The 14006-nt window shown below is 39.5% G+C and overlaps 1 protein-coding gene across 8 annotated transcripts in view; it reads right to left on the bottom strand.

Annotated features, from left to right (window-relative positions):
* Nucleotides 1–3383: 3383 nt before the first annotated feature.
* The window catches only part of SPTLC3 (serine palmitoyltransferase long chain base subunit 3), an 89450-nt gene continuing 78827 nt past the window's right edge, over nt 3384–14006 (bottom strand). For all 8 annotated transcript variants that reach the window (XM_068675696.1, XM_068675694.1, XM_068675700.1 and 5 more), the window contains 3 exons: nt 7314–7449; nt 6224–6353; nt 3384–3858 (listed from right to left, as the gene is read on the bottom strand). In XM_068675696.1, the coding sequence (XP_068531797.1) occupies nt 3745–3858; nt 6224–6353; nt 7314–7449 (380 nt within the window). In that variant the 3' untranslated portion in view covers nt 3384–3744. The remainder of the gene's footprint in view (nt 3859–6223; nt 6354–7313; nt 7450–14006) is intronic.

Below are 14006 nucleotides of genomic sequence, written 5' to 3'. Positions count from 1 at the left end.
ATAAAAAGCAGATCCTATGTTAGAGATACTCTATTGGATTTCTAAGCAGGCTAAAAAATGCACAATTAAGTAAACACCTTTATTGTAAATTGCTTTTCTTACATCATTATTTTTCCCTGTCTCAGCAGGACTGGGAGATATGCAATGCAACTACAAACAGAAAACATTTTGGTAATAAATAAATAAAAGAAAATTCAAATCCTACCTTAAATAAATCTAATCCCATATCACGGTCCCTTGTGAAGAACAGCCACTGTGAAATAGTCCGGAGATGTCAGCGTTCAATTCCCTTTGAAACAAAGGCAGGCAGCTCACCTCATACTGACAGGTTCCTTCAGTTTTAAACCAATGGTATTGACTTCAAAGCAAGATTTAACCTGATCTACAGCGGTATGAGTGGAAGATCAAACTCAATCTTGGTTCAATAGCTTACACAGTGCAGATGTGGTTCAGCTTAGAAACTTAGCACCATCAGTAGGAAACTTTTATTTGAAAATGAAAGATTAAAGTCTGCAGGAGCTGATGAGGATACCAGGAAAAGCAGGCAGAGTGACGCAATGCCTACACAGCCAAGTGATACACTTCAGGTCCTCTGAAGCTGCCAGTGTGCTTTCCCTGAGACCCAGAGGATGCAAACTAGTAGAATAGGAACAACATTGCAAAGAGGGAGGAGAAATGGATGAGGGAACCAACTTGACAAGCAAGATAAGCTCAGGAAATGAAGGCTTTCTAAAAGATGAGGTGGGATAAAAGTACAGGAATAAGCAAACAATTCAGTTACTCTGTCAAAACGACAACTTGAGTCTTCTCCTAGCCTGAAGGTCAATCAAGATTTTAGGTAGGATAACAAGATTCTAGAATTGTAGCTTGCCAACAAAAAGTTAGCATATGCACACTTACATTTCCACTAGATTAAAATGTGACAACTCGAACAAGTTTTATTTATGGAGGGCAGTTCTTTTTCAAAACCACCTAAAACAATTATAGAGAACTACATCTCATAAGAACATGCTTTTTTGAAGAGGAAATATATTCTAGGAAATGTGATCCTTAGGCTACAGGTGCTAATTCTGTAATAAATACTTTTTTTTTTTTTTTTTTTTTTCCCCTAAGTTAGCTAAAATTGGGTCTCCAAGTGCTGATCTTTAAATCTATTAAAATTGATGTAAATATGGAAAAAATCCACTGAAATTGCATTGGTGGAAAAGGCAGTGCCAGGCCATAACTAAGCCTCATGTGGAAAATTTAAGAGTCTGGAGTTCCTGGGAGTTTTATTATTGTACCAGTGGAGCAGGGATTTCTCCCCAAATGTTGCCCACACTCAGGGATAGTCAGCCTGTACTTTCTCTAATGTGTAAAGGATGGAAGAAATCAGAAGAGAGCATATAATAAATCAACTGACAGACTCTGAAAAATAGCTGTCCTGTCTCCTTAATATGAGAGAGACTAATGTTCTGAGGGCAGGAGGAATTTGGCTTTAGACAGAAAACATTCCCCTATAGGGGGACAAAAAGTGATCACTCCGTAGCTTAATCAATCTCAGACCTCTCTTTGAGGAAAATAACATGTTGCCTGCAATAGCATGTGCAATAATGTTTGCTGAAATATAAACTATGGCCATATACCCCAAGATGGAAGGTCAGAAGTCAACTGAGGATCTGGCCACAGATGTTCGGCAATAGAGATCAAAACGCAATATATCACGCTCAGTGCTTTTCCTCAAGGAACAGGTTGCAGAAATATCTCAACCCATCTCCTTCACAGTCAGTGCACTCACCCTGCATGTAACAAAGCTGTAAATCACAAATTGCCAGGTTACTCAAAGACAAAGTTCACCTTTCCTAATTTCTCTCTGTCCTGTATCTCAGTATTCTAATATTTATACAGTGAATTTGCTCTTATCCACCAACACTGCTCCCTTGAACCTCTGCAATGTTTTTCAAGTCCTTCTACCAGAGTAAAGAATCACATGACACCATTTAGTCCTCCCCCAGACCTTGATATATGTTTCCTAAAGCCGACATTTGATATTATGGAATGTGTTGTAATCAATTCTTAAAGTTATAGCACCACTGGCTTTTTATTAACTTGCACAACAACAACAACAAAAATCCAACAAAAAAATGGGCCCTCATAACCAATCAGCCTTGTTATATCCTGAAAGCAGCTTTAACAAGCAGGGAGTAATATAGTGTAATTGGTACTCCGCAATTTAATTGTTCTGTTCTTAAATCTAATATTGCAGCTGTGGGTTAAGTTTACACCATAGCTTTCAAGAGAACATGAAAGTGTGGTACATCTGTGCAACAGAAAGCTAAACATCTCTCATCTGATGTGTTTACAATGACATTTGATAGCGTGGAATGGTTTGGAGTTCATTCTTAAAGCTGCAGAGCTGCTTTTCAACACAGCAAAAAAAAGGGAAAAAGCCTCCTTCAAACAACTCAGCCCACATAAGGCTGATGGTTATGCTGCTGCAGGCATTGCAGGGAAACTGCAGGCTGTAACATTTCCTTCAAGTGTTTTTGAGCATTTGTCACTCGAGCAGTGGAAAAGAGAACAAGGACATCTTCCCCTCAGATGACATAATCAATTATTTGAAAAACAAACCATTCAAAAAGTCGGCAACCAGACACGTAAAACAACCCCTGACATTCATAAACCAGACAAGAATATTTCACGAAATGTTATTAAGTGGATGACCTTAGCACATTTAGAAATGGTGGAGTTCTCAGTTTAACAGGTGGCAGAACTGCATACGGCATCCTGAACTTCACGTTCTGTGTAACTATCAGCTTCAGCATTATGTACTTGTTAGTGAATTTATTAAGCCCGTAAGTAGTTCAAGAAACTTAGGAATGGGCCCATAAATGTCATCTGCAGTTTGTGAACTGCAAGTATCTGACTGTTTTGATCAAGGTTTTTACGGGAAAGTTAAACAGTTATTAAATTAATTTACTACTGCTACATGAAAAGGGAGTAAGCCTGCTGAAGAACTTTCATTGTGATGAGATGTGGAAGGCTGTAGTTCAAATGCATTAGAAGAAAAGCATTCTTGTTTATTTCTAAGCCCCCAGTTTTGTACATTATGAAGCTTATAGTGTATTCAAGTGGCAGAGAAAGGGTCTGTGGAAGGAAGGAGACGTTTCCCTTTCCCATAATCTGCTGTCAGAAACAACTGATGAAACTACTTTTCTTGTTCTCAGCGTTTGCCTTCTTCTAATGTTTTCTGGAGAAAGGCATGATAGGACAGATTAGTTAAGAGGTCACTTTCTGCTCTTTCCTCGGTAGCAATCCACAGCGATGGCTTGATTTATGCTCTTCAACAGACAGAATCCAATTTCACTGAAGAAGTTCAGTTACATCATCATACTACACTGGAATCCATTCAGTTTTTAAACTTTATTATTTCAGTCACAATTACGACTATCTGAAGCCTCTTCATAAAAAGGGGCCATAACAAAAGCTGTACACTAGCAACTTGATCAATGGATGCATTCATTCTGCATCAAAAATACCGTAAGAAGGACAGATCTCCTGGGGAGGCAAATCTGTATCAATAGTTCAGTCTCTTGAATACAGAAATTTGATACAATAAAATGCAACAACAAAGCTTCCCCTCTTTTCAATTAACTGAGAAACAAAAATTGTCCTTAGAGGGGAAGAAATGCATTTGTATTTTTTAGTTTCGGGGTTTTCCCCCCTTTTCATAGCATCATAATGTTCTCTTCATGGGTGGAAAACTCAATCTTCAAGTTCAAACCTAGTTTCTTCATACAGTTCGGGATGGGATGACTTGGAATACCGGGAATATTTCAGTTGTAGAAAATCACCCAATTCATCCAGAGCATTCAAAACCTGTAAGACCATCACATTGTGTCAATTCTCCTGGAAAAGATATGAAGTTCTACTGACTTTTATGTTACAGAAGAAAAACAACTTCCTAAAAGCATCAGTTAAAGAAAGGTGAAAGGGCAAATTTTGCTTTTACTCTCCCATAGAGAATGTTCATGCAGTCATAGATGCACAATAACATCCATGAGAACAGAATTTACTCCTTCAGAAGGTTATGGTTTATCAGTCAGTACATGAATTGAACACAGATTAAAAAAAAAAAACAACATTCTAGAAGCACGGTGAGATAATAATCCAGACAAAAAATTATCGTTACTTGCGAGAAAGGTAATACTTCTACACTTCTATATTGATCCTGAAGACTGCAGTTGTCACTATGTTTTATTGGATGGGACTCAGCACACAGTGCTGATCACAGTCGTCATAAATACGCTGAACAATTTAAGGTATTTCTAGTGCATTCCATTGTTTTCTTGCGTTAATATCACAGGCATAATTAATAATGCATTAGGGTTGTAATACAACTTGCTGAGCAGTGTCCTCAGCTCTCACTAGATTCAAAAAGTAGCCAGGGAACTTTAGACCACAGAGAAACAACTCAGTATCTTGTAGCATCTGAACCATGCTCAAGAGCTGCCAACCTTTTGGCATCGAAAAGGAAAATAACAATTTTGATTGTGAGCGGAAAGGAGTATTTTAGTAATGGTTAATGCAGAGAGATAGTTTCAAAGTCATTAAGGAAGTTATTATTGGGAGCTTGCCCTTTAAATGGATCTTTCCTTTTCTTAGTTCCAAGCCAAGAGTCAAAAAAAAATTTGCCAAAGGGAAGTTTTCATTGTGCCTGTTACCTGTTGTTACACTGGATTTAGGAATGTTCACAAAGTGATTGCCCTAAAAAAACCTTTCCGTCTGTATGTAATTAAACTCAGGGCATTTCCATTCTCCCATAGAATAAGAACATTTAAAGAATGCCAGAGTTAGTATAGCAAAGGTAAAAGCACAGCACATTTAAGAATGATAGCTGGGGAGTGTTTCAGACCTTCACTTGTACCAGGAAGCAGGGATGTGCAGGTAGCAGAAGAATACATGCAGTGATAGCTTACAAAAGTAATGGACTTGACAGTTGAGGGTGGAGGGTGATGAAGCAAAGCAAAGCAGCAACCTCAAGAGATTAACCTTCAGATCAACCTCATTGCCTGTTACCAGTTACATAAGCCAAAATCCACACTGTCAAACAGTAAAAGATGACAATGACCAACACATGGACATAGCTATGCCCTGCTCTACACAATTTTATCTTTCTGGTATTATGCCCTGCTAATAACTACTGCACCTTTAAGAGCAGCAGGAATTTTGCACTGCACACGTGCAAAGCAGATTTTTCGGTGTTGTCTGAGAGGGGTCTACACTGGCATGGGAGCTGGTCAGCCAGGCAGGGCTCCCTCATCAACCTCCATATGAATCTCAGGATGCAAATGGGAGCCAGGGGCTCTCTGCAGGCACAGATGCTTGTCCGCAAGAAGTGCCATCTCCTACTCAAATGCCTTCTGTATTCACAGGTGTGTGAGTTTTTTGTTGCCTTTTTTTGTTTTTTTTTTTTTTTTTCTTTGAGCATGGTACTTGTGCAAAGAGAAGAAAAAGAATGCTTGAAATCTACTGTTAACCCTCTGCGTTGCCTGCCTCTAAGTCGGCTTGCTCTGAGAATGAAAGAACGTATATCAAGTCAGGCCAAAAACATCTTTGGCAAGAAGGGGAGATGGAAAATTTCAAGGAGTTTATTTTAAACACATTTCTGACTGTGTTGGAATGAGGGGTTAATTTTGAAGTCTCTACATAATCTTAATAGCATTTCTGGTGTCAGAGAAAGATACAGAGCTGAGAGAGGCCAGACAGCACCAATTAAACCTCATTAGGTTCAAACCATTCCAAATACTGTTTTCAGTTGCTACCTGTACCCCCAAGGCTGTCTCAGGTACTTCTGCAATTCAAGAAACACGTGGAAATGTAGAGTGAAAAATGGTATGGAAAAAACGATTTGCAATTATTTCCATATCGTTTCAGGTTTCCTACTCTGATAGTTTTGACCTAGCAGTTAGCTTTTGTCTTGCTGTGCTTTTCATGTAGGTCTTTATTAGTTGTGGCAGGCTTGGTCACTATTAGAAATAGAAGAACATAACAAGTTAACTGTCCCATAATCTGTTTTTAAAAATAAAATATATAAGGCTAAAATGCCTTTAAAGATCAAGTGACAAGACCAGAAAAACAGAAATAAAAATGAATTATTGAGATTCAAAGTAACAGACACACAGCTTCTCCCAACCCCCTTTGCATCTGAAGTTAATTTTAGCAGGACATCTGCTGTGCTTACCGTGTCTAACATCTCCCGTGTATGTGCAGCTGACACACAAAACCGAGCCCTGGATTCTGTGATAGGAGTAGCTGGAAACCCAACCACAACCACCCCAATATTTTTTTCTAACATGCGTCTTGCAAAGGCCCTAAGGAGGGAAGAAGAAAAAAACAAGAGTAAATTATCGCTAATAAACTGACCGCAAAGAAAAAACATTCAAGTATAATACAACAATGGGCAGAATCCTGTCTTCAATTGAAGTGGATGGTAATATTCCCATTTAATTCAATAGGAGACAGAATTTTACCAGTAGGATTGAGATTTTTTGCTGTTTAACAGCTCGCGAAGCCATGTGGGTGTCAAATACTAGCAGTACGATGGCAAAAAGTGTACTGTAGTAGAGAACCAATTCAGTTATGGTAAAGGCTTGGAGTGCAAATCAAAACCTCTGGGCACTAGCAGTCCCTAAGCACTGAAGAAACTGTGCCTCTGGAAGATGTGAGAGCTGTGTTCCAGCACATAACATGACCCAATCTATGTGATGGTTTCCTTGCTCCCACAATTACTCTGCCTGATTAGGAACGTTTTGCGTAGTGTTTACTACACCTAAAGCACATAACCACCCTAAGTTACCTGCAAAGGCTCTCTACAGTTTGGCTGTTGCATTACACATTTCTCAGTCAGTCCGTAAGTGCTGCTTGATGGTACTGAATGGTAAAACAACTCTGTGCAAAGTGTTCAAGTATCAGTATCAGATGGAGATAAAGAGCATCCATCAAAAACAATTCATATCTCAAAGGCAATATGTCTCTTTTAAGAATTAATAATTCAAAAAAATCCAAGTTCAAAATGTAATCAGAAGTGTTAATCCAGAGCAAGATAAAGAGGTTTATAGAAAGTTTTTAAGGTGATACATACTGGAACAATTCAAAATTATGTCTAGGGGTAAATTTGAAATAGAACGTAACTAAAGATGAAATCATCTAACAAAGTATGTTTGTTTTGTGAAGCATCTACCAAACATAACTACATTTTTCCCAGTTCATATGAAATAAACTTTGAATTTGAATGGTGTTGTTTTTGCTGAGAAGGTGTTTTCAGTACTTACCCTATCTTACCAGGCATATAAAGGAGTAAGGGGACAACAGGAGAATCATCATTGCCATAAATGATGAAGCCCATTTCGTGCAGTCGTCTTCTGAAGTATCTTGTGTTTTTCCCTAGCTGGCGCACTCTTTGGAGCCCTGAAATGTGTCAGTCAGGAGAACAGTCAGTGCAAACATCATAACTGGAATCTAGTAACAGCCTGGAAAGAGGGCCATAACAGTTCAAAAAGCTCAGCTGAAATATATATATTACCATTTGATTCAGAAGAAGAACAAGAACATAGAATGAGCAAAGTGCAATTATATTGATTATTATGGCATTGTAGGACAGACGGCTGACACTTCCATACTTGTGAGGTGCCTTTCCACTGCCAGAAACGTCTTGTTTCATGTCTTCTGGAGATGTGATTTGTGAACAATTCCCTTTATTGTATTGCACTGAATAAAGCCTGCTGAATGACACACCCGTAGAGAAGCAGTTACGTGTCTCTAGGGATACAGGACATATAGATAGAGTATGTACTTTCCCAACACAATTCACTACAAGGGAAAACATCTTATGTCTACAGAGACCTTGATACATATGTCACTATATCTGTATATTTTCTCATTAACAACATTCTGCAGGGCTCCTCTTATACCTTAGCCAGTTCTGTGCACATAATTGTTTCTGTTTTTTTTTTTTTTTTTTTCCATAATAAAACTTAAAGTAGAAAACACTGCATTTTAGATCAGCTCAAACTGATACTTCCTTTTTCCTTAGTTTTTCAGGCAAAGGCAAGGCATTCAATAAACTCTTATTACACCAAGTCTGATATTCTATAGTGTGCTGTCAATATTCAGCATAATTCCAGTTATTATAACGTGCATCTAAACGTGTAAACCCTTGCTTAGTTCTCCTAATTTTTCATTCTGAATGACTTCCTATAGTAAACTCAAGGACAATTTTTTCTCATTTTCTTTTTCAAAGTAAATGAGGAATGCTGAGGTGGAAAGTGTGGCAATCCCATGTGATGCTTCCTACTCCTTTCTCCAGATCCTAGAGGTCTGTGCTGAACATCTCTCCTATACATTTTGTCACTTACATCAAATAACTCATCCACTTACATCCATAGGACTGCTTTTGGCTACATGCAAGCATTTACAGAGTAGGTAAGTTGTGGAATTCTATGCAGTTATGACTGTACGTATTGCTATATCAAGCAGACCCTCAACTGGGGAGAAGAAAAAAACTAGGAAAAGAGTAGTAAAGCGTAGAAAAGAGTTAAATTCAAAAATAAATGTTGTATTGTGGTCCTTATTTGCACAAATTCATTAGAAAAACATATGACAGATCTCTAGTTTCTAAGATACGTTTTTACCGCTGTTTATTTGTGTATGTATTTTTAAACAGAGCACTAAGCCTTACCTTCCTCCTTTAAGCAGCTAGTGCAATTGTAGACAGGAAAAATGGGAATGAAAAAGAAGGGAACAAGAGAACCTACCCAGACACAAGCTTAAGTTACAGAATACCTTAACATTTGCTTTAAGAATTTTCTTGCTAGTTCTTGAAAGGATACGGAGTCTAAGAATCAGCTGTTCAGTCCCTGTGTCCTCTTATTTTACTATTACTTTCTCAGTATTACAATCTGACAACAAACTTAAGTCATTCACATCTTTCAGACACAAATTTTGTTCCATGCATTGTCCCTGGCCTCACTCAGTCACTAATTCAGGGATGCATCTCCCAGCAAAACCAAAAGCAGGGTTGAAAACTATTATTTTTAGTGAAGGGAAAAAAAAAAAAAAGACCAAAACCAGCAAAGGAAAACACACTTAACAAGTCAGCTCAGCCGTTTCTTTTGTAGTGTCACTAAGATGATTTCTGACAAGGGCAGTTACCTCCCTATGCACTGCATACAAAAGGGAAGAAGCCACACTCATCATTACTGCAGACAGGGGCTAGAGGATGCCCTTTCCTCACTCCACCTGCATGATATTTCACCAGCTGGCTGATATACGTGCTGCACATCTAATGCTGTACCTCTTGCCTACCTGGATGGTGCTACCTACTTGGTACCCACACATTGCTGCTTCCCAGTGCCCCCAGCACCAGTCCTGGGTTCACACTGCCACACAATGAATCAAGCCAGGTCCCTCACCTGCCTGACCCAGCCAGAAGGAACCACATTACTGTCAAGCAGATTGATTCCCTAAGCATTATCACTGTGCAGGTGCTTGCACCTGCCCAGCAGAGATGGTGTGAATGCATGGTAGGAGTGGGATTTAGTGGGACAACATCTCTGCTACATCATTGTCTTTCCTTTCTCCTTTTCATCAGCCCATCCTTTCCCTATCACTTTGATCATGTCACCAGACATGAGCACTGAAGTCCCCAGTACAACTTATTTCCTTTTTTTTTTTTTCCTTTGCTTTTAAGTTGCCTTTGTGCAGATGTACTTTGTTTTCCAACTCCATTTCCTTTTTCCTTTGCCTTTTGTTCACTTCATTCTTCATTCACTACTTTCTGCTGTCATCATTCTCTGACTGGGTGCCTGTTTGCTGATGTCCCATCTTCCTCTTTGTAACCACAACAGCCAGTTAGGCAGTGACATCCGCAACGTACCATCTTCGGCAGATTCGTCCTCTGACCACATTCTGCCACAGCTACTGCTGAGGCTTTTCTTCCTATTCTCTCTTGGCATGGGTGGGGATCACCACACCTACGTAAATCTCTTCTCCACTAATCATTTCTGAGTGCATGTAGGTTTGAACAAGATCTACTGCTTCATCTGTTCTGTATCTTCCCGAGTCAAGGTTCTGTCGATGTTCTGGCTGGGAAATTTATAGGGAAACTGGGACTTGCTTCACAGTGATCAGTGTTTTGCTGAACAAATTAAAAGATCTCATAAAACCGGTGCATTTGTAACTTTATGCACAAACTGCCCACACAGACAACCTGTTAGTTACAGTTTCAGTCATTCAGCTTAAAACATTCAGTGGAAGAGATCTGCTGGGTTAGAAAAGGCCACAAATAGTTTAACCATCTCTCTAATGCTGCTAAAACAAAAACAGCTGTGCCAGAGCAAGGAAAACAAATGAAACACAAAAGCATCCTACTACAAAGCTTTCCAGTCACTAATAAAAACAATAGCCTGTGGTATTTCCAAAAATATTTTTGGTGTAGTAGATCTCAAAGAACCAGGAGGAAATATTAAGGAGGAGGAGGAGAGATGGGGGTAGGGGAGGCTAAGGAAATGGCTAAGGAAAAGGGTTAGAGAAGAACTGCAGAATAACGTGCTTGAGGAGAGAGAGTTTTCATAAAGACTTTACCAGCAACTCCTGAACACCCAAATGACAGGGAGGTGGGTGCAGGAGTGACCTCAACTGGGGGCTGGAAATCACCACTGCTTCTTGCTATCTTAGCAGCCCCTAAGCTAGTTTCCAAACTCCCAGCCTCCAGCATTTGAAACTACTAGATTTTCAATTAGGGAAAGTTTTCATAAATGCAGATGTTCTTGGCGGATGCAGTTTAATACTTGCCGCCTTCTCCTTTCTATTCAGCTGTTTACCACAAAGCTGGAAACAAAGTGTCAGCCATGCAAGATTCCAGGCCCTTCGGTATTTATCAAACCATATGCTCACGGCCTACAGTTGATCATTTTGTCTCTCCTTATTTTAGGTACCAGGAACTCAGATTCCAAAGCAAAAGAAGCCTTAGAGCTGAAAGAGTAATTTCAGGCAAACCCCCCAAATGTTGAATACCTCCCTCCTTTTCCAGTCCTACCCTGCTAAATCCATAACCTTAGCCAATTTTGCGATGGGTCGGATTCCCTTTTGAAAACCCCCTTGGAATCCATTCGAAGGAAGCCAACTTTGATGCAAAAGAGCCACTTCAATGTTTCAGAAACATCCCAAAATAGTAATGTCACTTGCAGAGATGCATTAAAGAGCCAAATAAAAGATCAGAGCATTCACATATATCTGGAGGGAGAAAAAGCACATTAGGAGACGATTGCTACACACACTGTACTTGTGGGTGGGTGGCTGGGAGGAACCTACTTCTTTACCAAGTGTCAACACTTTCCTTTCTCATGTTAAGCTTTGTGGTCAAAGACCACATACACACACCATATACACAGCCATCTTCTAGGCTGTCCCGATAAGAGCAATAAAAGCCTTAAAGTTTGTAACTGTATTTCAACGCTTTTTTCTTTCCTTTATGGGACCCTCCAACGTCAGATAAGAAGGCAGATCTGAGCAAAATGTTTATTTTGGTCTCATTGGCCCAATTTTTCCCCCACACTGCAGATTAAATCAGCATAAGAGTGATGGAATTCAGCTTAGAATCAGATCTTAGTCCAAATTTCACTGTGGTATGTTTAATCACAGGCACTGTATTTAAAAGCTATTTTCTTTGATTCTTGAGGCTGTGATCTTGAGTCTTGTAGTCTTCTTGCTAACCTCCTCCTTTTATGAGCAAAAATCTGCAGTGTCAGAGCTAAAATGATATAACTGCATCTATTTTAGGGCAAGAATTTGCCTGTGCAGCACTAATTACAGGATAAGAGCCTTAGATAGTAAATATATTTGTTCAAAACTTTTTAGTTTGCAAAATTCTTGAGGATTTTCAGACTCCACGGTCTATGCAAATAGCATATAGCACAGCATGCAGGATAGCCAGGTAGATATATTCCCTAAAACAAGTGAACCACAACAGAGTATATGTTCAAAGAAAACAGAAAGCCTGAGCAGGGAAAACTGACCCTTAGCTAACTAAAATGAAGCCCACTAATCCTTCAGATTCCACAGCTGAGGTTAAGCACAACTTTATTAAGAGCTCTACATCAAGAAGATGTAGAATTAAAGATTCATCAGCTAAATTTAATTCTAGCTGAATTAAAGAGGGACACGAAGAGGGAAAACTGCAGGATAAAGGACTCTTAACTTCACAAGTTAACTTCATGCTACTTGGAACACACAGTGCTACATAGCCAGTTTATGGGGATTGTACTGAAATACAGGAGTATTTACCTGGACAGTGCAACTGTGCTGGCAAATTCAGAAATTACATTTGTTCCACTGCTTTAAAAATATTTGTTTTATTGCAAAGTTCTAAGGTGTTGGCAATTCTGGGAAAAAACGCTGATTACATTTTTATTTGACACGCATTATTGTGTATTGCCAGTTCTAGCTCATTAATTTCTGCAAGCTTTTAGAAGGCTTTACAGCTCACAATTAATATGGTTTAGTTTAAGGGAAAAAGAAAAAAAAAAAAACACAAAGAGATGGCAATAGAAAAAGAAATGATAAAAGATAGATGGCTTGCTCATAATTTCTTTGAAGCAGCAGATGTTTTAAGGGAGCCACTTGGAGGAGTAGGCTCGGTGGATGCTTGGTCACATGCCGGGCGATGGCTACAGACCTGCTGTCAGTGAGGAGCTGCTCTGCAGTCTGACAGCAGGAAGGCATCCTGACTACAAGCCCGAGGGCCTGATCGCAGGCGGGTGTTACCTGGCGCAGCTCCACGCTCTTCAACAGAGCTTTGCTATTTATGCCAGCTGAGGACCTTATCCTGGCAGCAAAACAGGTAGTAAAACTATCAGCTCTCTGAAACAAAAGTTTGTTTTCCTCTTCCAGAGACGTCTGCTTTTCGCTCCTGCAAGATTTTAATAAGCGGAGAAGCTGGCTGCGCTCAGTTCTTGCACAAACACTCTACCTTTGAACTCTTCCTGTAGGCTTCTAACTTTGGAAATTCTGACTCAGTATATTGAAAACAGGAATAAGCAACCTGTAGCCTTTCATATCAAGATCTCAGGTGTATTTTAATTGAAGGAGAGCTGTTTTTCCTGAACTCATTCCAGGAAAGATAATCCCACACCACGCTTTCCCTTGGCACATGGTGGACTCTTCAAGATACAAATCCACCTGCTTTAATCGTCTCCAGCTGTTGTTTCATTGGGCCTTTCTAGATAATTAGTTACACAATCAACCTTCTACATACCGGTGTCAGAGCGTCTCTTCAATCTGTGTTCCTTGGATGCAGAACTCTACTCCCTGCCCTCCTTGACTAAAAACTAGATAGTAAAAAGCAAACTTTCATAGGCTTAAAAAAAAAATTTGGAAAACAATAGCTCTTCCCCACTAAACTGTTGCAGATGGACAGATTTTTTTCTCCCTCCCCTCCATGCCCCCCCCATTTCCATTATAAGAGTAACACACATGTACCTCCATGTGCATTAAATCACAAATAGAATGCTATAAAACCGGGGTGCCTAAAGGAAATATGTTCTCAGATAAAAAATCTTTATAAAAAAATAACTTTGCTATGAAATGGGGAGAAGTGAAGACATTTTCTTCTCCAGTCTAATGCCAACTATAAACCTAGTAATTTCAACTTAATTCAACTGCTAAATAAGCCCTTAAGGACTTATTTAGTCAGTCCAATTTTAACTGTGAACTGCTGCAAAACACTTTCCAGAGCAGACTACAGGAAGAAAAAGTGGCAATTACAACTGAAGCAGAAAAGGGAGAAATTGCACATGCACTGTCATTTTTGCCTTATTTCTGAATTGAGCCAACCGTGCCTACCCAGCACCTTATCTGTATTCAGATGTACAGTGTCAGCACTTGGTGTCCTGCACAAAAGCAGGGACAGAGCAGCCAGCCTTGGCTGAGCCTTAGTTACTCCCAGCACAGGTGATTAATCACAAAGC

This window comes from Anas acuta, chromosome 3 (assembly GCF_963932015.1).
Source record: "Anas acuta chromosome 3, bAnaAcu1.1, whole genome shotgun sequence".
In the NCBI taxonomy this organism is placed as follows: domain Eukaryota; kingdom Metazoa; phylum Chordata; class Aves; order Anseriformes; family Anatidae; genus Anas; species Anas acuta.
The sequence above is the reverse complement of the archived record's forward strand: the minus strand, read 5'-3'. Positions and strand labels throughout refer to the sequence as shown.